The following is a 25,819-nucleotide window of genomic DNA, read 5'->3' as shown; positions in this document are numbered from 1 at the left end:
GCATATAAGGAAGCAAATATGGAACAGTAAATTTCATTAGGGAGGGCTTGTTAAGCTGGTAATACGGTTATGCTGCAGAGAAGAGCGAACCCTCTCCCTGCTTACTATGGGAGCCTGCATCTTCTCACAGAGCACGCTTCCTTTTCGGCGTCTTCCCCAGATCAATCACGCAAGCTAATTCAATGCTATCGGCATTTGACAGCACTGGGTTCCGCATGAAGGAAGGCGACCAGCATTGGTCACACCTGCGCAGCAGGAGTTACTTAAATAATGACAAAATGGAAAAGTGCAGAGGACAGTGACAGGGTTAATGTACCCTAAAGGGACGTAAGAGATTTGCATCAGACCTTCCTGTAGACTCATTGAGCTCAACACGCTCAAGGCACGGAAGTAGGGAAGCAAATTAGCCACACACAAAGCACCTACGATCTGCGCGCCTCTCCTGGATGAATTGGGATTGACAGTGAGGTGCTGGGTGCAGGAGTGCTCGCACTGCTCTCCAGTCTTCCTGTCCGAAACGTTTGGATCAGCCCAGCCAGACAACAGCAGCAGCCCGAGATGAGAGGGGAAAAAGGAGGAGTGGGAGAGGATGGGCACGTCAGGAAACAAACAAGCATGTCTAACAGAAAGGTGGAACGGCTCGTACTGCTTCTCAAGGGAAGCCCTAAATCACCTCCACTGCAGTTGCCACGCAACAGAGTTGTCAGATGCGGACGACAATAGCCGAGGCTGTTCTTTCTGTGCTTTCCTGACACGTTGTTTTCGTTCAGGAGAACGGCGCTGCTTTCAGGCCGAGAAACAAAACAAGTCCTTATCTGCAGTGTCAAGCCAACAACCTCAATGTTTAACTATCCCTTCCTGAAGGGGGTGGGGGGGGGGGGGGTGGACTTCAAGGCGGATCACAAAAACCCAGCCAGACCTGTCCCAGGTGCACCTTCTCAACCACACCTGACGCTTCCTCTCGCAGAACACGGGTGAAAAGCAGGAAAGAGGCCCAGTACTGTTCCGGTCTTGCTTACAGCCTCTCGCACAAGAGGAGCATAACAAACAGCCAAACAGCCGCCTTCTTTTGTTACACGTGCGAGGCTTCAACTGAGCCCCAGCCGAGATTCCTCTGAAAAGGAATGTGTTTCAATGACATTCTCAATTCGTTCAAATGTTTTCTTTTCGCTTTAATAAACATTTGCTGTAGCCCATCAGATCCACAGGCTAACCGCTCTCTCAACCTCTCTACCCCAGTAAGCTTTTTTTAAAAAACTTTTAGTACTTCTCCATAGATCGGTTGAGACAACAACCACAAGACGGCAGGCTAAGAATCCCTAACACAATGGGAATTGTTTCGGAATCCGCTGTGGTGGACACACACTCCTTACCCTAAACGCAGGCCTGAGACCTGGCCGGTGACAAATCCGCATGCTGAAAAGTGCAAAACTTTAAAAACAAAATTCATTAAAAACAAACAACGGCAACATACTACTAACTCTGGCCTTTAGAGGCTACTACACAATTACTTTGCGTGACAGTCAGCAGTCGCGTCCAGCCAATCACCTGCCAAGCCTTCCTAACCGAACCGTGCTCACTTTTTTTTTTGTTGTTACCCTCAAGAGCTCAAACTACAGGCGACAAAGCGCAGGAACACCTTTCCAGCTCCAGGCGTTCCAAGGCAGAGCCAGCACATTTCCCTTCCAACCTGCGCCTTTGCGTGCGGAAGAAAACAGCCCTCTCTCCCCACTGCCGTGCACATGCCTCGTCTTGACTTACGGCTTATAGTGAGAGGTTTTATTGCTGCCCCCGGGGGCAGAAACTGAGACTGTTCCAGTCACGCTGGCAACAGCATTTGTCATCAGCCTTGACAATTCCTGGCAGGGACCCAGCTTGTGCCAAATCGCCCAACAAAATAAAAACCAAAATTAGAAGCCGAGCTCTCATCGTCACAAGGCGGTGCATGATTTCTGTTGCTTTCTCTAGTCTTGGGCTCCCTGGGGGGGGGAAACTGTGTAAATGTGCACAGGCCTCAAGTTTAAGCATTACTGGGACACTGGTAATTCCCAGCAGGTCCTCCCTCATGTGATTAATGTATTGTGGGCTGAAGATAATCACATGAAGGCCCAGGGATTGCTGGGCTTGTGACAATAGTGTAAACTGAGAGAGCACAGACTCGCACCAGCACTTGGGACCGGAAACAATAAAGAAGAAAAACAGCACGACGTGTGACAAGGACATGGAAGTTTTAGACTCTCTGGTAAAAAAAAAAAAAGATGGGCTTTTTCAAGTGTTCAAATTTGTGGGAACAGACGCACAACTAAGGCAAGGTTCAAGAATTAGCTGTTTTTTTTCATGGAAAGAGTACCAAGGAAGAATCGTCACCACATTGAAAGGTAATGCGACAGGGGTTTCGTGCACGTACCCCTCCGGGAAACCCAGCAAGAGGCCTGCCTCCTCCAGCCAGCTGGGCCAGGGAGTGAAGAGCAGCTCCCGGCTCTCGGAGGAAGACTGGGATCCGAATGGACCGACCCCCGATGATGAATATCTACACCAGGCCTGTTCACGGCTCCCTCAGCTGCCCCATGCCTTTGCCGAGGCTCCTCTAGCCAAGACTGGTAAGTGACTCTTGCGAGACGTCTTTTTGTGTGCGCGTGCATGTTAAGATGGCATAAGACTTGCAAATGCCTACTGGAATGCGGCCGTGTGCTGGTTCCCAATTAAAATTCCAAGCCCATGACAAGGGGGGGGCAGTCAGTCGCCTGTGAATAAATGATTAGGCCCAGACAGGCAGGGAGAGCTCAGAAGAACAGAGCTGGTAGATGAATATTTTTTCTTAACTGTTCACAAAGTCAGGGCGTCGGTGGTTTGCCATCTGCCCAGGAACCTATATGGAGCTGAGCGTCATGCACATCCTCTAATGTGGATGGATCAGTGCGATTAGCTTTTAGCACTCGCATACCTGTACTGTGATGTAGGTGTATCCCCTTGGGTAACACTGGTTTCAAATTTGGTCAGCTGAAGGGGAGACTGAAAACATTACGCCTACATCTCGTGTCAGAATAACCGGGCTCGGGCCAGTGGATTTTGATGACGTTCTGTTCCTTTGTGCTCAAGCCTCTGCCGGTCATTTGTGACGATGTCCCGGGGAAATGCCAGGAGTAAATTCTAGACGAGAGGTGTCACACCTCACAGGTCGTCCCCAGCGACCCAGCTTTATCCTCAATACTGTCAAATAAGCAGCAACTCAGAATGCCTTAGTTAAATACCATTTTAAGAGGAAACCCTTCTACCCTCTCTCCATTTTCTCAACGCTTCTCCCAGTTCAGGGTTCCAGGGGAGTTGGCCCCTAAGCCAGCAAGAAGTGGATGCCAGGTGGGGACAGGGCACCAGTCCATTGCCAGGCGCGCACACCTACCAGTATGTTTCCGGACCGTGGGGTGGGGGAAGGAGCACCCGGGGGGAGACTCACACAAACAAAGGGAGAACCGGAATTGAGCCCGTGGCCACCAGGTAAAAAAAATATAATTGAAGTAACATGAACACGTCGTCTTCCGCAAGCTGTTGTTCCTGGACATTCTGCTTCCCTGTCGTTCTCACCCCTCCCTCCCGGCCCCCGCAGGTACTATCACCCATCACGATCAGAGACGGCACCCTGTCTCCTTCCCCTCTCCGTCTCTTTCATTACCCGTTGGGGAACGGCCAATGGCAGCCCAGCAAAGGTGAGGAGTAGCGCTCAGTCATCTCAAGAATTCAATTGAAGAGACGGCCGTCTGCAGCAGCCCTACCTGTTGAGATGCAGGAATGTGCCAGAATGCGTAATTATCACCCAGAAGCGAAACCGTGCCTCGCACCTGCCCGAGGCACTGGGCCCAGGGCGCGCGGCGGTGTGGCGCTGTACCTGCACGTCGCTCCTCCTCTGCCCTCTCTTCGATTCGAGCGCCCCCCTCCCTACCTCCCCAACTAACAGAGCAGCCATCTTTCCCAGTAACATGAGCCGGGCCTGACATGTATGGTCTGTCATGCTCGAGGCCCAGAAATTCCAGCGTGTCTGCATACCGCAGCGCAAGAGGGAGGGAGGGAGGGAGAGAGAGGGGGGGGCGGGGGGGGAGAGGGAGAAGAAACGGAGGAAGAGACACAGGGTGCAAGAGCAGGAAGAGAGAGGCAAAGCGAAGGTGAGCTCATTCTACACATCCATTTTCCGGTCCTAGTGGGGATCTTCCATTGCTACTCGCACTTCTCATACCTGTTCAGGACCCCAGCAGAATGAAAAAAGTCCCACAGGGTGAAAGTAGACGTAAAACACATCGTTTCTGCGTTTTTTGAAAACAATTCCAATTGTTTTGTGAAAAAGGCCATTTTTTTCTGATGGGTCCCCACACTTGACAGCAATATGTGCCCAACCGAACCTGACACCCCAGCCAGAGCACCCCCAAACAGCACAGGTTTCTCTCCGGTGAAAGTGATTTAGTACGTATAACCGGCAAACGCTTGAGCCAGAAAGAAATTAGGTGGGGGGAAAAATGTTCATTAGAACAAGGTTCCAAAGTAATTCACAACTCCGGTGCCATGATCAACACGCACTGTCTCTGTCAAAAGGGACAGATGTATATCATGAAACAAGTTTCTATAGTTTCATGTTAAAAGCTCAAATACAGTACATTTCTACTAGTATTCAGAAAGCCAATCTGCCAGTGAGGCCGCTGACCTAACCTGATCCCATCTGGTTTGTTTTTTTATGGAAGCAAAGAGACTTTTCTTATTGTTTCAGGAGAGTTGCCACAGTAATGTCATCCTTCACTGGACATTGGGGTAACCGACATGGGTGACACCTGTGCAAGACACACTGCTCTTCAGAGAAGCATTCCAATAAGCATGGGTATGTCTGTCAGCCATTTCCCTCCACGGAGGGAAAAATCCATGGAAACTCTTTGCCACGGATATCTCGGAGAAAATCGCAGCAGGGTAGACTGGCTTCTGATCTTATTTATGAAACAGTGAAGTGGAACAGGTCAGAGGGCATGTACAGGAAAGGGGGCTGTCACAGAGGAGGTAGCCTAGGAAGACAGTGGAGGTTCGTCTGCTGGACGGCTATTGTTCAAGTGAGGGCACTTGGTTGGTAAAACAAATATTCATTTCCAGGATGTCAGAAGTATGTTCTGTTGCCACGTGAGGGGCCGGCCCTGCCCTCCTCCTCCTCCCCCCCCCCCTTCCAACAGCGACAGTTTCTTGGAATGTCTTTCAAGCCGGACTGTCCGGCACCGGATGGGAAACTGCTTAGCGCTTTGCCCCCGGAGGGCCGGGGGGTCAGCTCAAGGTCTCGTTCTCTAGAGAACCGAGACGTAACTCGCGCCACATCTTCCTGACTGCTGCGTGCGCGGGATCCAAACCCACACACACACACACCTCCCAGCAACCCAACACCAGCGCAGCCAGGAAAGAAAGATGCCACTTAACCCTCCTTGGATCCAAGGAGGAGACGCTTCGTTTTCTCAAACCTTCTCCTTGTTTGCACTCAAACGTACTGTAAGTGCAGTTCCAAGCACCTCTGGGCGGCAAACCCTTCCAATGCCATTTTTTTAAAGAAGTTTCCTTTGGTATGTACAGGCTCTGGGATAAAAAGATCGATAGGCCAACATACAGACTGAGAGAAAGACATGGATATGCAAGGACAGCAATGTTGCCACCCACCAGTATGACCTGACATCTCAGAAGACAACTGCAGGAAATAATATTTAAGAGAAGACTTTCCCCTCATCTTTGATGTCAATAAATGTTATAGTGACATTTGCACAGGGATTAAAGACATTAGCAGTGTTCTGAACCTTGTCGGATGTTGTTGCAGGCTGGGGAAAGAGTTTGCACTTGGATTAACTACAGACAAAAGCCCATATCCGGCTCACACACACAACTTTGCCTTGCTCTTCCATAAGTTTGTCAGTTGCCCATGGGCTCACAGCAAACAACGTCACTCAGCCTCACTAGACCGGTAGGATTTTGCATCACCTGGATTTTGAGGGGGGGTGAGGTCACTTCAACAGGCTCAGCACAAGCCTGAGTCATACCTCACACCATCTCATTTAAGCTATGTGCCCTTCTTTAAAAACTCTAAACTACACAATTTTGTTACTTAGATTTAGTGGTATTTACGCCTTCTGTTCCACTAGAAGATAAAGTAACCTCTGCTTCAAAGCATTTCCAAACTCAACTAATGATAGCGCACTTAATAGCTGTGAATGGGAGCTAGTTTCATCATGATTACAAATGCATGTACAATTGCTCCTACAATATAAAGAGACCTTTAGACAGACACAGACCAGGGGTCTCCAACCCTGGTTCAGGAGATTCCTGTTCCATTAAGACCGATGAGTAACCTGTTTTTAAAGATTAGCAACACCTGTACTAATCATCTACTACCTATTCAACTGATAGAATTCCGGCTGGGCTAGTGCTCTCCCAGCTCAGACAGAAAGCCTCCTGCTGTAGACAGAAATACTGATGGGAAGGAAGTGGGAAGATGGAGGGATACACGAGGATTGGCTCTCAGGAAGAAAGAGACTAGGCTGGCTTTCCAGTGCTTATGCAGTAAGAAAGCTTCTGTAAACATGCTTCACAGGTTTTCCAAAGATCTGGGCTTTTGGAATTGAACAGCAGAGATGGGCTCAGTTTGGGCAAGCATAGTCTGTGCTGGTGTGTGCTGACCTGCACACACTGCAGCCCAGCGACCAGACATCTTGGGTGCCTTGTCGACATTCACTACCACCACTTACAAACAGAAAAGGAACGGGGGGGGATCTACTTGCAACTGGCTCAGGGTTAGGTCTCAGAACGCCTATTGGGGGGTGAGGAGAACAAACAAACCAAAAATGACTAGAGCTTAAAAGAGAAAAGCAGCAAACCCATGATGCCAACAGGAGCTTAGTAAAATGCTTAAAATGCTTCAGATTCCAAAATGAAGGTTCCTGCAGTTTAACCATTAAGAATACAGCTCTGGCAGTGGAGCTGTACTGGAGCACTTGGGCTGCCACCGCATCAACCAGGTGGGGGCTACATAGGACTGCCCATTACCTGTAAAGTGCTCTGAGTGTCCGGAAAAGCATTATGCAAGTGTGATTAATTATAACGAGCAGAACTTGACTAATGATCGTCTTTGCCCTTATGCACAACGGTTGGAGGAGCAAAGAGAAAAGGACTCGGTCACGTGCCGGCCCTGAACACTCAGAACACCCAGAAGCAGACACTTATTTCGCTACAGGTATAATTTCAGCTGACCCCCATCGCAGACGAGGTTTCAGGTATTTCTCGTTTCCCCCCCCCCCCTTCGCTTCAAGTCAGGTGCCGAGCCCACAATTACACATTTTTCAACGTGAGGGAGCAGACTCTCCTGTGAGGGCTCCAGCTGTCCTGAAACGGTTTCTGTCACCGAGTCATGTACAGTCAGGCTGGAGAAGCCTGTGGTTCGCTGGCTGGGAGACGTGGTAGGGTATGGGGACGGGTATTATCGCCCTGCGCAACGCAACACGTCAGAGGATGGAGTGCACACCTGGTTTGCCCTGAATACAGACCTCACAGGTACACTGAAACAAGCTACATTTAAGCCCAGCTTGTCAGAAAGCCTTCAACAAGGGCCAGCATTCTAAAATCCTCCAAGACCTTTCTCTTGCTTTGTATTTAAAGTGACTGAACACCATTATCAAGCAAAGATGCCAAAAGGGATCTTGGGAAAACTGTACTTTTTGTTTGAGTGCAGGTCAATGCTTACATCAGGCCTAGGAAGCCTGGAAGCCTTTGAAATGAAGAATCAAAGCGGCTGTAATTGTTGCTTTGGAAGCATTTTTATCTCAGCAGAATTCAAATACTGCTGCTTCAGCTGCATTTTTTTCCTGTGTGCTGCATCCTTGTAAATATTCGCCCAACATTGATTTTGCCTCTACTCTGTAACTTCACAATCTATGGGCCTTGCGCACTTTGAGGAGCTGGTCAGCGGCTCCGATTGCACAGATACCTTCTAGAAGGCTGCAGGGCCTGCTGGGGTCCCTTTCCAAAGGCGTGAAACTGCAGAGGAGGCTCTATCTATTCATGAGAGAGCTGGCTCGAGCTCACTTCCCCAGCTGGAAGCAGCTTTGATCAGGCGTTTCTTGCTCATCAAAGTCCCCAGTTCAACTGAGCCGACTTTGTGCACGCAAATTTTTCCCTGCCACTTACATATATGCAAAAAGAAGGGAGGAGGGCTGGAAAAGCAGAGATCCTAAAGGGCAGAGAACCTCTAAATCGTTCATATGCGAGTGGGGCGTTTGCAATGACCGATGCCATGTTTGTGTGCACTGCCTGGTAGGAAAGCCATGCAAAATCTAAAGACTCGCAAAACTTCTCACTTCTCTCGTTTGTTTTTATTTCCCCTGTATTTCATTAATGTTCCAGCTCAAAGCACTCTTCCACAAATTGCACGCATTACCTTCAAACATGCTAGGAAGTGTAAAACCATCCCTTTGCCACAGGGACAAAAAGATGGGCCTCCTACTAGGCATCAGACATCGTTTACCCAAAGGCTCGATCACACATTATCAACGCAAGGCGACGCGTCCTTTTCATTCTAGTTACTGGTACGCGGAGCCAGGTTGCAACATTAATGTTTTCAAGCATTCTCACCTTGGACGTGGAAATACGTCAAAAGACCGGGCTCCCGGATGTTAACAGAGCCTGCCTGCCGGAGGAAGTCTAAATTTCTTGCCTCAGCTGTTGGTAATGAAGAGCCAGATTCTTAACGGGATGGTGCGGTCTTTTTCTGGTGAAAGATGGACAGTCGCTCCTTGCCTGGAGCGCCACAGACCAGCTCTACAAAGTTGAAGTAAAAAAAAGAAACCGCTCTAGGACTGACAGCCACCATCTCTAATGCAATGATTACACGCACAACAACCATTTCCCTTCCCAATGACCTACTGCATTATCTGTTGGTCTTAAAAACAACTGCAGTGACCTAGTAACTCGCAGAGTCATTTAACGGGTGCGCCCATCACAAGACCCCCTTGATGACCGGTGAGAGCATTTGCACAGCAGGTCATTTGATACTTAAAAGAAAACAAATCTAACCCCGCCGGCTGGGGGACATGTTTTGATCATGCTTCTCGTTACACAACCCCTCCTTCTGCATGAACCCCCAAACACCAAAATCTCTCCTTATATCCTGCAGTGCACAAATCTCCCAGGGGCGCACACAACACAGCATCACCTCGGCCCCGTCTCAGTCCCAGACTCCAGCGACATTCCCAGTGGGTCCATTCGGAACGAGCAAGTAGGAACTGCTCAACAATGGGAGGAAATAATCGAAAGGCACGTTCTGTGAACTTTTTGACCAACTATTGTTGCGCGCCGAGATTGACCTGGCGCCAGCGCTTCCTCCAGCACGCAGCTCGAACCCGGGGGGGGGGCCGGGGGCAGCGCCTCTGTGCTGGGAACGACCCGCGCTCGCACTGCAGCTCACATCACGGGCTGCTCCCCTGTCGCCTAGCAGCAGGGGAAAACAAGAGCTGTCCACAAGCACCCGGGGTTATTAATACTAGACTGCTCTTCCTCGTCTGGCCGTCTCAGACCGGAGCACCAGCTAGGAAGGGAGAGAGAGAGAGAACAGAGGCCAAGAGGCTCCAAAAAACACCCCTTTTCCCATTCCTTGGGAACGGATGGGAGAAACTCTATAGGGGAAATTCAGTCACACCAACACAAGACCCTAGACCTGGATACAACTTGTTCCTTTTTCACAGGACCAGTGTGACAACAACATTGTCAATTTGAATTCCCTTCCCCCACCCCTTGACTGACTAATTCAGCCTTCCTCGGCCTTGAACAGCTATGGTCATCCAGCAAGACTGCTCTTAACTGCTCAAAAAAAGAACAATTTCTCCCTATTAACCCTTAACCTGAGCACTCACCCCCCCCCCCCCCAAAAAAAAACAATGCATTGCTACTTACTCAAGTACTGCAAGAGCTTGGGCATCTGTGTATGACCTGCAAGGAAGACTGTTTTATATATATATATTGCAATTCCCATGGGTTCCTTGAAGACTGAAAATGACTCTCAGGCTGCAGGTGCATCCAAAGCTTAAATGACAGCACAGGTTACCCAGCTGTGGTCCAGTGCCGGCACGCACTCAGTTATTCCTTATGATTAGGGCTTACGATTCTGGCTTGGAGGTCATGGAATCGGCAGTTTTGCAAGGTCTATGATTTCTGGCAAGATCCAATAAATGTGTTATAAATGTCTTATTTTCCTCCCAATTTTTTAACCTGGAAACATTTTTTCCGCACACCTTTATTGCTTTGCCAGGAGGATGTACTGTATCCAGGCGGCACTGTCTCAGGGGGAATGATGGTGGCACTGAGATCAGCGAGGAGCTATGTCACAATACAACTGCCAAGGAGAGAAAAACCATCAGTCATGGCTAAATCCTCACCTCATCACAACGCCTAGATCAACTAAGCAGATGGTCATTTTCCACTCTATTATTAATATAATCAGCAGTCATAAACAAACAAGCTAAAGACTTTAAACTGACTATGATACAATCATTTATTATATACAATAGGCAATGAAATCTCCAAATTTGAGCAGATGAAAATGACAACAAATACATAACTAAACACATGGGTTCACAGTTTTCAACTTCAGTAACAACTTAGTATAAATGAAAACCCTAAAAACATTGAGGTCTCCAGAACATAGGTGCGTTTTCAACAATGAAAGGAGGAAAACACTTTCACTGAAGTCCTTATTTGTTCTAGCCCAAACCGAATATCAGTAACCAACTTCACAAAAAGAAAAACAATACAATAAAAAAAATGTGAAGTACACTTAACAAAGTCAATGTTTAAACCAAAAATGAGTCTTGCCTCTTTATCACACACAAAATCTAATAATCAGCTTAAACAATGACAGCAAAAAGCCAAGGGACAGAGCAAAGTTAGATTCAAGTTACAAAAAAAGGCACTTGCAAAGGTTTTTAAAGTTCATTGACTTTTCTCCTTAACAAAGACTCCAAAACTTTGTTGTGTCCCGGAAGCTGTCTGTTACTAAGGCTGCTTTAATTATTTTTATATTAATGTTGCTGCCGGTGTTGTTGTATTCTACAGCCTTGCCAAAATCACACGGCTGGGATTTACGACCCAAAACAATCGGGCGGGGGCGTGGAGCACCAAAGGGACAGGTGTGGAAACGAAGGAAGGGACACTCGTAAAATTATCCCTGCGCTGCACTTGGAAGCCCTGGTTCAGGAAACCTGGGTGAGCTGGCAGGACATCCAAATCCAGCATTTCCCAGGCCAATTTACTGACCCCCCCCACCCCACCACTGCCAGTGGCAAATGCAAAACACGATTATAGCCAGGTCACTGCTGGAACAGAGTGAGAGAGAAGAGGAATGAGAGAGAGAAAAAAGAGGTACCATCTCTGCAATGACTCTCGCTGACCTGTCGTCCGTTATACTGGAAGTCAGACAAATCCCGGCTGGGATTTACGGAAGCCGGCACGATTTCCCACGTAGCCAGGCTAGCTGCCGGGCAGTCTCCCTCGGGTTTGCAAACCTGAGACATCTGGAACCTCTGCACAGCGGGAAGCATCAGTCTGCAGTGTTTAAAACATGGTGACCCTGCATCGGCTTCCTCCACGTAGCGCAGATCCCAGTCCCTCGTGTTCTTGGAGGCTTTTTTAAAAAATCCAGCCCGAAGCACGCCTCTGGATGATCTGGATACAGACGTTTTGTCTATTGAACCATTTACAAACAAGTCAGCACATGCATTTCATATTGCAACGGCGTGTAGGACTTAAAGGGAAGACGCGCTCAAGCTTCACAGCACACTAGGGAGAGCTCACAAAAAGATGTAATTCGCATCAGGGTGCTCAAAAGAGTTCAAAGGAGAGCAACTAAAATGGTTCTGAGACTCAGGGGCTTGCCAGATAAAGAAAGGTTAAAGGAACTAAATCTCTCTAGTCCAGAATAGGCAATAAGACCAGTATATAAAATCTTACAGGGTACATGACAGTCAGTCAAGAGGACAATTTCAGACTGTTTTCAGTGTTGTGCCGTTTCATATCTCAGTCACCAGCCAGGTGCCAGATACCCAGGTCATGGTCACTCTGCGTGTCCCCACTGTACACTGTTGGTCAGAAAACCGGACAGCACTCTGATACCCCACAGGGGAAGGACCCCAGTGACCACTGAGTCACACGGGCTACTTGGGAAAGTTAAAACCTGCTGCCTCCCCGTGACGATTTTGGCCATGTGCTCTGAACAGAAGTCTAAGAAAACACCCTGAAAGTAGGAAGTAGGAGATGAGGGTTAAAGCCAGGCTGCTAATAGTATTATAAAGTTAGGGGAATAATAATCTCCTGGAAGATGCACAAACCTTAAAGATTACTTAACCGAAAACCTGAAGAGTACCCAGTAACGTAGCGGAGCATTTTACCCAATGAATCTGCAGTCCCTCCTCGGTTATTTGAACCCATGACCTTCTTCCCCTGAGGTCCTAGAGACCTAACCATGACTCCACTCTGCTGGGAGGAAAAACAGAAAAAAAAGAAACACCGAAAAACAGCCTGTGTTCTTTTTCTTTGGCATCACAAGATCGCCATTTCCAATGTGACTCTAGGGAGTTGCCAATTACGCGCTGCAGAGTAGGAAAACGCAGCACAAGTTGTGCTATGCAAATAAACATTTTAAAGAGCTGCCATTGATAATCTGGAGGACAGAGCCTCTTCCAGATGCCCCAGGGGCTTCCTGCTGCTAATGAATGGGAGCTACTGTAACAGTACAATCAAGCTGGCAGTGTACACACAAGGCAGAGCGCACAGCAAACCGGAAGGGGAACTGCAGCTGCTAAACCCATTCTTAAAAAAAACAAGACTGTTCTCGCTAATCAAATACGATCTATGTTCCTAACCCCAACACAAACAGCCGCCGGGGAAGCAAGCAAGCCTCAGATTTTTTTTTTGCTTTCTGCAATTGTGCACTGAAACTCCAAATGCAGTAAAGAAAAAAAGTCTGCGTACAACACAAGCAACCTGGCAAGCAGTGTCTAAACTATAAACAAGACTGAGTGTAAATGCACAGGACATAGTGTTCCATTCACACCAAGGTCACTTTTCTGAATATTAAGGCCTTAATTCTAACCTTCAGCTTCCGAAGACGACAGCATCGCATCACCACGTCAATATTTCTTATTAGCGGCATGACCCCCAGATGATTTGAGATAAGCCTTCACGTGAATTAATCTCCCAGTCACATCCAAGCTCGAACAGCACGGCCTGCGGGCGTTCCACGCAGTCCTGCGGGACTCTGGCTAAGGACAATCCGGCCCGAGACGAGGCCCGACCACAGACGCTGCTTCGACGCAGCAAACACAGCAAACGAGGAAAGAAATGGAAAAGAAGGCCCATGTCAAAGCCGCCTTCCCCCCTCCGAGGGAAAACACTTCAAGTGTGTGTCAAAGTTCACCAGCCCCGTAACTGAACTCCCATCTCCAGGACACATGGGCATTCCAGCGTGGGACACTTCAAAACGGAGGGGCTGGGGAAAGAGGAGGAGGAGAGGCTGTAATCCCCTGGCACTGTACCAGCTGATAGTTGTGCCCTGATGCCTAAGCTCATTTCTCAATTTCACTGCCCAGCTGTACCGACTCCTACTGCAGGTTCTCTCTCTCCTCAGTAGAACGTCTTTGACATGGTGTTTGTCACCAAGGGGCAAAGTGAACCGACTGGCTGCAGAGGGGGCTCTTGTAAACGGAACCGGAGCAACGCTCACGCAGAGCGAGGCCAGAACCCTGCCGGACAAGAACGACAAAGCAGGCCCCCATGATTAATCCCAGGGCGTTTCTCGAAAAGAGTAGGGGTGTGATCCCTGTGTCCTGGCCAAATTTCCCATTCGCCCTTACCAATTAATGATTCCCTCCTTATGATTCCCATCACTGAACTGGCTTCATCACTCTGCTCTCCTCCCCACTGAGAGCTGGTGTGTGGGGAGCAGACTGGTGCATCATCCAGGTGGGGGTACACACTGGTGGTGGTGGTGGTGGAGGGGATCCCCATGAAAGTGTTTCAAGTTCTGAAAGTCACATCGCCTGCGACTGCAAATAAGACAGCAAAAATAGGAGCGGTGGCTCTGTGGCTCAGGATCTGTGGCTGTGTCTGGAAGGTTGCCGGTTCAAATCCCACAGCTGGCAGAGGAATCCTACTCCATTGGGCCCCTGAGCAAGGCCCTTAACCCCAGCTGCTCCAGGGGCACTGTACAATAGCTGACCCTGCACTCTGACCCCAGGCTTCTCTCCCTGTCTGTGTGTCTGTGGCTCATGGAAAGACGAATTCCTAATGAATGAAATTGTATATGGCTAATAAGGTGATGTTATGTTATGTTAAGCATGTTCCATAGAAACTGTTCACAATACTCACAGTAAAGGCCAGAAAAGAGGGGCGCCCTGTTTGAATTCGGCTGCAGCTCAATTTCACAATATATCCCACACAGCTATTTTGACAGTGAAACAGCTTTCACTGGTAACTGCACCTACATGGTGGCCTTGGGCATTTTATAATGACATTATATGACACGTTTGGGGCTGTAAATGGTTTTTACCAGCGGAATTTCTCCTCTCATCTCCAGGAGGCCATAACAAAACTCTGCTTTTATTTCCACGAACATCGAACAGCGAAGCGGGCAGGGCGGGGCAGGCGGAAGGGGCTGTTCTCGGAGTAAAGGGACAGATAAACGATAATCCACAAAATGAGTAAGAGGAGCAGAGGAGCAGCCCAAGCCTGGCAATTCCCATCTACAAGAGGGGATGTAAGCAGAGACTGATGGGAGGGAAAAAAAAGCATGCTCAACAAATGTGCAATTTATTAGCCAATGGTTAATTAGTAACAGCAGTTCCAGATACAGGGTTTAATTTGCCCCCTATTAGGCAAAAGGGGAAAAAAAAGGTTTAGAACAGACATGATTTAACAGCCAAAGTGATGTGTTTTTTTCCTGCTCACAACACATACCAAGCACATGACCTGTTGAGAGTGCTGATGTGAACTGCAGAGCCGTGTCCCCAGTGATCAGCAGCGGCTGTACACCACAACAAGATCAAACAAGACCTGCTCAGCAGAAATAGTCAATTAGGCAGCATTGCGCTATGCTGAGGCAGTGCAGATCAAAGGTAGCTGACCCTCACACGTCAGCAGGCCACTCCGGCGTCTCCCGGGGGCTGCAGAAGGGATTTAGAGGGAATGCTGGGGAAGGGAAAGGGCTTCTGGGCAGTGGCACACCTTCAGCAGCAAGGCTGCTCTCAAAGAACGGGGAAGCTCTAGGGCAGGCTATGTGCATAACCAAATTCAAGAAATGTTTTGCATTATATTTTGCCACCAATAATATTAAAATGAATAAGAGACCCAGACTACCCAAAGGAAGTGCAGACCTGCTCCACTGAACGCTACAAGCTCCATGGCGACGTACAGTTCCCTCAAGCCTGCAGGCCCCCAGGACATCTCAGGGATCCAAGTGTCACTGGGTGACTAAGCCATATCCTAAACCTCAACACCGCATTGCTGCTGTGACATTATTCAAGTCTGCCAACCAGACGAGATCCGGACTGGAACCCGTGATGCCCGGGTCATACAGCGCAACCCACGCTCGCCATTAATTCCAATTGCTGGTTTGATCTACTCAGGACTTCTCTCAAGATGAAATTACTAATGTTTCGGCCTTTAAAAGTTCTCTTGAAATCCTGTAAGGGAGAGTCTGAACAAAAACAAGCCCATGAAAATCCTCAGCAACAGGCGATCCGACACGAAACAAGAACCCTGAGTAACTCCACTTGCTCACATTCAGAATTCCTGTCATTCCTGCCATAGCTCATACCGGAGGTGAGGAAGCCCCCTGCGGACATCCAGCCCAAGGCCCCTGCACGGCATGATCCTGTCATGGGTACCCGCTTCCAGTATCTCGAAGATGAAGAGCTGAGGACCAGAAAGCCACTGGAAGGGATGTCGTTAGTATAGCCAATACCTGCCAAATGCAAAGAAGCGCTCGCTAGGAGCATGACAATCCCCAAGGTGCTGAAAGGACTGATATTTTTCTTCTTATAAGGAAATAATGTCTACTTGCAACTTAGGACATGGGCTTTCCAAAAGAAGTCGAACCCGGGTCCCTGATGCAACCCCATGGTGATCGGGGCCACAGCTTTCAACGGTCCTTCAGTTCTGAGGCTCCCCTGCTTCAGTTTGCCGTTTCCTGCTCGTCTCCATCAACTATTAATCCCCTGAGCACGTCTGCAGTTTCCAACCCGCTAGATGAAAATCCAGGAGGGGTGAAGATTTTACCGACGCCCCATATTTAGAAGCTAACCTCTGATCCAAAGCCTTGCAACCTTTAAAAGACGGCCGATCATTCAGGGCCGATCAGGGGACGACAGATTTTAGCACGCTGGATTTCAGCCCTGGGTTTGCACTGCTATGATTTCTGTGTCCCTAACGTGGGGTGTAACAAAGGTATCTCACATGCACACAGCCTCCGTTTTTTGTTGCGGCATTTTCACCACCTTGCATCGAGAACATCATGCATCTCAGTACTCGAGCTGAGAGGTGAAGTGCCTGACTGAGAGAACAGGGATGAGGGAAGCCAGTGTTCCGATTTACAAGGGGGATGGAAATGTGCACTCTGATTAACGGGATTAATTCAACCCCTGAGCCCAGTGCTTAAGATTTTTTTCTTAGAAGCGTCGAGCAGGGTACAACATGTTTCTGTCCAGACACTTGGTGCGCATCGGTGAGAGAAAGGGGGGGAGAGGTTGTTTTTTCATCTCTAGCAAAACAAATTTTGAGAGTGTGCACCACAGCAGGCAGAGGGAGAGAATGAGACAGGCCCAAAAGGGCACCTGCTTTGCAATCACTAGTCAAGAAGCAGAAGGCAAGCAGCCTCTAGAGCCCTAAGGACTGCAGTTCCTCTCTCCTGCCACACTTCGCCATGTGCAAAGTTGTTTTTTCTTTAGTGCATTAACAATGGTTCTGTTGGTTTCCAGCTCCAGGTTTACACACTTGCATTGTGCTATTTTTCCAAGTGAAGGCTATTTCAGAAACTCCATTCATCCACTGTTCAAGTAATTGTCAATGCAATTAGCCCGAGGTCTGCAGAGAAAAATCCAAGAGAAATTCCCTGAGCTCCACTGCATCGCCATCCAGACATGACCATGTTTACCATGAGTCACATCTCTCACATCAGGTTACAGGAGCCCGGGACATGCTACCCAGACAAGCTGTGGAAGGTGACGCCCTGCCTTCTTTCTAGAAATGACTGCATAAGTGAGATCAGCCCAACGAGCTTCTGACTACCAAATGGACTAGATGGGTCAGATGCGCTCCTCTCCTCTGTAACTGTTCTTATGTTCTAAGCTGAAGACTATATTCGTTGACGGTCTTGAACTTGTCTTCCATATTCACGCCAGTTGACGTGGAGTCAAACCATTCTGAATGCGAGGGAAAAAAAAAATCTCAGCTTCTGGAATAAGATTTCTCCAGCCAAACCTCTTAAATCGGCTTGATGCTCCCTGAACTGTTCTGGGCTGACCCTCTTCTGCCTTGACTGCTGCAAAAGGCTGACAGTGAAGCAGCTGTGGCCAAGCGGACACAAGCTGGCGATATCGAGATGGCCAAAGCCCAAGAGAAAAGGTACACCTGCCCAAGAGGATAGTTTTCTGGCCCCCTTTCAGATCGATGCATTTCCCTGGTTTTCTGCTGAACTACAGTCTGAAGATGTCAGCAGTTAATTACAGGGAATAAAAATAGAGCAGGGAAGGAAGAGAGAACACCAGGCCTCTTGCCTTGCAGATTTACAGCGAGAAGCAAGGAGCGAGGAATGGGCGGCTGGAGCTATACAATTGTATCCAGCGACTCGCGCATAAATCTACGCTCGTACCGTCCTGCTTGACAACGGGAAGAAAGCGGAGCGAATCCACGGTCCAACACTTGGCGCACAAGGTCATAAATTGGCTGGCTCGGACCTCGCGGGGAAGCGCACGCCGATGTCAATGACCGCAGCGGAGACGTCGAGGTGGCCCCTCGGGACCCAGCCCTGGAAGGTCCCGTGAACTGGATCGCCAGCACACATGTCCTTTCGCCTCCTGTCCCGGCTCACTTCAGCCCCGAGAGGAAGCGGGAAGCCGTTTTGGACATGTGGTGCTGGTCGGGTATGACCCAAGAACCAGCACGCTGTGTGAACGAGCTTCTCTCCTTGGTGGCCAGACCCTGGCGTGTTGTCTACACAAAATGCATTGGTGCACGAGTGCCAGTTGCTTCTTGGCACTGGAAGAAAACTAACATTCTGCATGTACCAATTTCTGCAATTTTTCAGTGCCGTTTGCACCTTGAAGAGAGAGAGTTGGCATACTTTCTTTTGGCAGTAAACATGATGTTGAGATTTGTGGCTCAAGGGATAGGGATTACCATCGCTTACGTTTCCTGGGATTCAAGGAAGAAAACGAAGGTGAACTGAAATTAGACACAAGCCACTTAAAAAGAGCGAGAAACCCTGCAGAGCAATCCACAAGTGAGTCAAAGCTACTGTACTGTTCTCCTACTTAAAACAGAGAATGAAAACTGTTCCCAAAACTAAGACTGAGCATAACGGGCTAAAAACAGCAGTAACGGTACATACTTGTCATTTTTCTTCACCAAGACTAGACTTCTAGTAAAACACATTTACTTTGAGAGATGCCTAGGAATGTGTGGCGGAGAAAACAGAGTTAAAGCCACCAAAATAAGCACAGCCTTCTGCAGCTGAACTTTGACCTGAAAAACTTTGGCATTGCGCAAGAGCTGATGTCTACACACTCAAACGCCACTTCACAATAACAGCACTTGGTGTGCCAGAGGAAAGATATTACTGATCCTGAAGGGGGGGGGGGGTTGGGGATCAGGTTCTTGTACTCTCACCCCCTTTTTTATTTTTCCTCTCATTGTCAAGGATGTGGGAAACCTCTTGAAAAAGACCAATCCCAGGGAACTGTGTGCACGCTCCCTTGGCTTTTCCGGGATTATTGTCCGTTCACTCCACTAGGCAGGGATTTCGGCTAAACAAAGCAAGAAAAGGCACGAAGCACAGTGCCAATTCCATTGTTCAAAATGATTAGAATCAGGCCATGTGAACGATACACATTTCAGTAATCACTAATACCCCCCACCACAAGCATTAAAATAAATATGACTGTGGATTTTTAGTCTCCTTAAATACATCACAGCCAAAGGTCATTCCAAGGTTGTTCCCTACGTATTTAGAAGAAATCTCCTGTTTCTGTGAGGGGTTCTTCCACATTTTTACAACAGTTCTCATGCAGCTTCCACAGCCACCTGGCAGCCATCACAGCAGGAGAAAGCCCAATTCTTATCAGACCGGTCCGTTTTCTTCTTCTCGCTCAAACTCCACGAGAGGAAGGGGACTCGGATTCATCTTCTTCACCCTTCGGCTCGCGTCACGGCTCATCCTGCCACGGTTTTAGAAGGCTGGTTCGTGAGGTCACGTAACAGCTCGTCGGTTGAGAGCCGTGGAGTGCTCTCCATTTCCCTGCAAACCACAGAGCCACCACCTCTCGCAGAGCAGTAACTAACACGGTGACAGGGCTGCCAACACCGAGTCCCAGTGGTGAAAGCCACAACAGCAAGGGGCCATCAAACCAAATGGGAAAGACACTTTGGGATTAAACTTGAACATTCGGTCCTGGTGCGTAGGGTTTTGGTCGTCAACGGGTGATAAATCGGAATAAAAGTAACAGCTCAACATTCAAGCTTTAGAGTTACTTAAAAGCTTGCAGGTGAAAGTCAAAGAGAGACATATATCCACTTCAGTAAGTCCCAGACATTATGCATTATTCTGTCCTTTTCACTCAGTTTTACTTCTTAACTCAGGAACGATGTTTTGGGGATTGCCAAATGAAATTTAAGCAATTTGTTTTTTAAGAAGAGAGTTAAATCTAGATGGATCTCAATTTTACAATACAAAAGAAGCAACCTTTTAGCTTAAAGGATGTGTAGAAAGGGACAAATATTAATGATGGGGATCATCTATTTAAAATGAGATGTCATCCACTCCAACACTTCACACTAATAGGTTTTAATGAAAACGTCACAAAGAAGTGTACATAATTTTTTAAAATGAAGACTTTGCAGCATTTATTGAGATAGTACAGTTCTTGTTCAAGAGCTGGCATAATTTTGGAGCATTTCATTTATTGGCTTACCTTCCTGGAAAAAAACTGAAGTATGCCCAGTTGGTCCAATATATTCTTATTTACCATTTCTGATGTCCAAAGAGACACTTCCCTGCACGCGTGTTCCTATCCTAAGAAGTGCCTGGAGACTGTGCTGGAAATCCTACCCCTCACACACGTCCTAATAGTTTATAAAAGGTATTTGCCCACCACTTCAAACCTTGTAACCAAGAATATTACACTAGCGCACACCCAACTAAGAATTTTCCACTTCCATATAATCAACCAGAAATGCCACAAAGGCTCAAGTCTCATAAAACCCAACAGAACTACAGCTTTGTATCACAGTTTAGTAAACCAGACAGATCTACAACATTGTGTTACCTGGAAATCAGCCTGACGCAACCCAAGCCTCAGCAACACTGCAGCCGACTACAAACAATACAGATGTTGCCATTTTCTTCTTTTTCCACTTTGATCATTGAAAAGATGTCCTGAAAAACGAAGGACTCGAAAACCAAAACAAAACAAATCCCTTCGGACAATCCCGCTCCGCAGGTTTAGTGATGTTTTCCTAATTGTCCAGCACTTAGTGGTCTCTCCGGCCTCGAGGCTCTTGAAGAAACTAAATTACAGGACTCGTCTTCCCTAACTCTGCTATTTCCAGAGCGCTGCGAAACCAAAAACAAACACCAGAGACAATCTCAGAAAGCATTTCATCTGGGAGCTAACCTGCAGCCAAATGCAATAACGAGCTCAACATGCGGTTATTTGTCTTCGTTCTGCAAGCTAGTAATTTGGAGGAATCACGGCGGTACAGTGCTTTTGTGGTCGGTCCAAAAACCCACAAAAACTCCAACAAACATTTACTTCAAAATAAATCAGCGTGCTTATGCATGCACATCTGTGTTCAGACATTTATATATACATCCTAACACATGCAGCGCAGTGGAAGCGCTGCGACCATAAGTCCAGAAGAGGCGTAATAAACACTTAACTCAACTGTGCTTCTAAATTCACTGAACACTCACTCCTTCCAGCAAGTAGTAAAGATTTTCAACTAAATTTAGACTCGAGGAGGCCGTTTTTTTTCACGTCTGCAAATAACTTTAGGTGGTCTTGCAACGTGATTTGAAGTAAAAGGGGAGGGGGGGCACGTTCCCTCCGCGGAGAGTTTCCCCCTTCAGTAGCCTCTTCTCGAGCGGAGCACTGGCATAGCCTCCTCCCTCCCCTGGCTGGGAAACATTTCATCACATTCTGCCGCGAGAGCGCCAGCTCGGACACACCACTTGACTGAGCTAGTGCTAATCACATGACGCGCCGCGGGGGGGGGTCGTACCTGCCTCCTGCCCTTCTGTGACCGAAGGACAGCACACGGCCAGGCCACTGCCTGCTGCCCTGCTCTGCCCCCCGCCTCCCTGCACAGCCCTGCCCCTCAACTCGCTGAAGGGGATCAGAGACGCATTCGCAACACACAACCTAACGCTCGGAAACTGAAGCAGGTGTGTATCAACACGGACGGCCTGGTGAAGCGGGGGTTAGCATTCTGCCTCGCAGCGCTGGGGGGCCCCGGGTTCAATTCCTAGGGTGCTGTCCGCATGGAGTTCGTATGTTCTCTCCACGGTTCCTCCAGGTGCTCTGGAGGTGGTGTTCAGAGAGGTGAACCGAACTAGACCGCGCGTCCTGGGAAAGTGCAAGGGGAGTGGAAACCCTGGTGACAACCCACACGACCAAAGAGGAGCGTGTAAACTCCACACAGAAGGCACCAGAGCCCAGAGTGGATCCCAAGCTCCAAGAGCGTGGGAGCAGCAGGGCTGGCTGCTACCCAACTACGGCCCCTGTATATTAAATACAGCCAGAGAGTGGCTTCATCTAAGAGAAAGGATGCTGGGAGTGACTATGCCAGCAAAAAAGCATTGGCACTCTCTGTGTATAGATTTCAATCTAATCATAAGGTCTCTTTTTTCACCAACAGCGCAATGCTGTCTAGGCTCTGACCCTCAAAATCCCATCTGCCCATTATATAGTGCAGGGGGGGCCTTAAAGTAAATAAAACAAACACATCTGGGTGGGGGGCACCGAAAACAAGAAAGCAGGTCAACTCACTTCTCTGGCAGTGGTCCTGCGTCCAGCAGCGTTCGCTGAAGTGCCCGTTGAAGATGGTCTGCGGGCAGCTGGTCTTCCCCTTGGCGGTGCCCGGGCACACGTCCCCGCACTCGCGGTCATCTTTGTTGGAGACGATGTAGTTGTCCTCCACGGAGTCGAGGATCTTGGACCAGTCGAGGGTGGACAGGTAGCAAAGGTCTGGGTTCTTCTCGATGCGCACGGCGCCCCTGGTGATGTTCATCAGGCTGTGCAGGCCGATCTCCTTCAGCTGCAGCATCTCGAAGAGCACCAGGGCGTAGTTGAAGAAGAGGTTGGTGCCGCGGACCACGGTGAGGTTGGGGAAGAGATCCCGCAGGCTCTCCAGGCCGTAGACGCGGAACAGCAGCAGGTAATCCGTGATCATGGTGAGCTTGGGGAAGCGAAGGCCCCGGAAGTCCTCCGGCTTGGTCTTGAACATGAGCAGGATCTTCAGGTGGCCCTCGATCACCGTGCAGTTCTCGATGGCGTGCAGGTGGGTGATGTTGTTGCGGATGTCCATGCTCTTGCAAACTGCGCAGGAAAAAAAAGGAGCCAAATCATGTTAAAATCTGTTGCCTTTACAGGGCTGGACAGGCTTCAATTATTTTAGATGAAAACATCAAACAGTCCTAAAAGCATTCCAAGTTGTATAAATCTTACCCCGCCACTCCCCTCCAAAGCTCTCTCCATTTTCAACTTTGAGAAAACCCATGAAGCATTTTGTAAAATATGAGGTCAGAGTTAAAAAAGCCATACATGGACCTATGCACACAAGCTTGTGTGTCAGTACTCAAACAATACATCGAGCATACTCTAGGATTCTCTTATGGGTACATCACTGTTAGAAAAGAGATACTTGGCTGATAACACCTGACTCCAGGAGGCATTCTAGCAAAAACATTTTGCGTAAAGAAATACGTCATTCCTCCACGCCGTTGCCCAAGCAAGCAATCAACTGTAATGATCCCTGACCGAACAAGAGCCTCTCTGCGTGCTCGAGGGAAGAGTTTATACTGGACACAAACCAGCCAGGCTTAGCTACAGCCAATGGATCACCAATAAACAGCAGTGGTGACTCGGGTTTTGTTTAAGAAATATATTATCCGTTTTGCAATTGGTTCTTTATTTTGATTGGAACCCAAGAGAAATAGGTTAACGATTTATAAAAGAAAAACTACAGGCCCCGCTACTTCATTTGACTTTTCTGTCAGTAAGAAATTAGACGGCACATGTAGGTCAAGCAATGTAATAAAGGCCAGAGTAAAATCACAGGCGCCGACAGGCTGATCCTGCAGGTAACAGAACAGACACTAGACCTTGAGACTGTTCATTCTAACACGGCAGGGCTGTGCTGTTTACAGCAATTCTGTGCTTATGGTAAAGGCCGCTTTCCCCTAATAAGTGAATTATTCTGTGATGCCTGCAGGCGGGAGCCGACAGGTCAGTGTGGTCTCTAAGGAAACAGCCATCACTGCACGGAGACAACCCCACCAGCCAAAGCTCTACCTGTGCTGCTGCAGTCTCGGAGCTCTCAGCCTGTCAGACAGCATCTCCCTGGGTGAGCAGTCCCCCCACCACCCCACGCAGTGCCTTCTGCTTTTTTGAGCCATTTACAAAAACCTTAATTGTGAACTACTAATTTACTTAATTGAAAAAAAAACCTTTACTCTTTGATGGCTAGAAACAAAGTCACTTATAACTCAATAAGCCATCTTCAAATTCACAGCCTTTTCAGGTGCTACAATGGGGCCTAATTAAGCCAGCTAAAAGCCCATTGAAGGGCTTAATACAAGGAAAGATCATCTTGAAAAACAAGTCAGGTTGGGGCAGCCCTATTCTAACCCTATCAATCGCTCACTAAAACCGCCAACACGTTAGGACTTTCAGATATGATTTCGGTCTCATAGTGAAACAAATCAAGCCTTATGAAAGAAGAGTCAAATTCCCCAGGTGCATTCTTCTGCCAGCACTAACACAACACTGAGCCGACTCCAAGTTGCAACGTAGTGCAACTACAGCAAGCAATGATCCTGAATTTCTGAATCTGCACAAACAACACCTCCAACCTCCTGCAGGGACACAGCTTGACCCAACGGCACTTTCAACTACAACTAACTCCTTATTTTATTTGGCTGCCGTTTTGATCCAACGCAATTTCATTTGCAACCAAATCTGTTTCATCTAGATTTTTTTATGGAGTCATTTGGGTGAAGCACCTTGCTCAAGGGGACAACGGCAGTATCAGACCCAGGGGGTTCGAACCCACAACATTCTGGTCTCAAGTCCAGAACCTCACTGGCCGCACCACACCGCTGCCCACTTGCTGGGGCACACCTTACCTGGGTCAAGGAATCAATTCGGCTGCGGACTGAGCCTGTAAGCAGGACGTAAAGCCACTTAGACAGGAAAGAAAATGTTTGTCTGTCGCTGCCTTTGGCAGATGGGATGTTTGTGCAACAACCAAAGATCTGCCTGTCATCCGCCTTCACGTACTGTATGCGGTCATCGGTAACTAGGTTTGCTCTGTTTAAACTAGAGCAGGAGCGGCGTAGATCAACGGCTGCAGATCAAACAGTGGAGATGATGTCGCAAGCCGACTATGGCGGTGTTACGATATTGCTCACAATTACGAGGCCTTGGATTACAAAAACAAATATACGGTTACATCAAGCCCCTTAAGACTTATTCGGGTAAACAACATAAAAGAGCAACACTGCTCCATGGCAACAAGCCGTGGCAAGTGTGAACAGACAAGAGATTGCTCCAGGACAGGGGGGGGCGCACGCACAACAGGGAACAGGTCTGACTTTTCAGATCAACGGCGTCGACAGGAAAGGACGCCAATCTAGATATTTAAACAAATATCCACCCCCAGCTGCCAAAGCGCATTGGATTTGCAAGAACAAATTATTCAGACTATTTTCCGGGTGAGGGTTAAAATGACACTGAGTGAAGCGATTAATCAATGCAAATTCTTCTGGCTGCTCTTTAGGTTTAACTGTTGATCAGCACTTTTTTGCAGAATTAACTAAACGACGAGGCTTTGCCAGTTGAGAGAGGCAGGAAAGTGAATCTTCCTACACTACCCTGTGGTCACCTCTTACAGATTGATCCTTGCCATGTGCAGTGTTCATTTGACTTCAATGATCCTGAATATCTGGGCTTCCAATTCACAGAACAAAACAAAAAAACACTAGCTGTATCACTTTTTGCTCCTCCCATGAAAACTCAAACCAATCTAACACTTCCTGCAGGTGTAAAGTTCACGGTCACGGTAGCATAATTTCATACGTGTGTTTTTACAACTAGACACCAGACAAAAACACAGGAAATAAAATGCAGCATATAGTACAAAGTCGGCAGAAACCAAACATTTGATTAAATGGGCTAGCAAGGCTCAGCTGTTACCATAGACACAGTCTGGAAGGAGGAAAAAAAGCTGTCTTTTCTTCTCGAGCAAATCTATTCGGCTGGTGTGAGGTGCTGACTCCCTT

At 48.1% G+C, this 25,819-nt stretch overlaps 1 protein-coding gene across 2 annotated transcripts in view; it reads right to left on the bottom strand.

Moving 5' to 3' along the window:
• The window catches only part of insrb (insulin receptor b), a 101,900-nt gene that overhangs the window by 48,373 nt on the left and 27,708 nt on the right, over positions 1 to 25,819 (bottom strand). For both annotated transcript variants that reach the window (XM_015365480.2, XM_015365481.2), the window contains exon 2: positions 22,308 to 22,856. In XM_015365480.2, the coding sequence (XP_015220966.1) occupies positions 22,308 to 22,856 (549 nt within the window). The remainder of the gene's footprint in view (positions 1 to 22,307; positions 22,857 to 25,819) is intronic.

The sequence above is a fragment of the Lepisosteus oculatus genome, chromosome 29 (assembly GCF_040954835.1).
Source record: "Lepisosteus oculatus isolate fLepOcu1 chromosome 29, fLepOcu1.hap2, whole genome shotgun sequence".
Lineage (NCBI taxonomy): Eukaryota > Metazoa > Chordata > Actinopteri > Semionotiformes > Lepisosteidae > Lepisosteus > Lepisosteus oculatus.
This window is presented reverse-complemented; position numbering and strand designations above follow the sequence as displayed.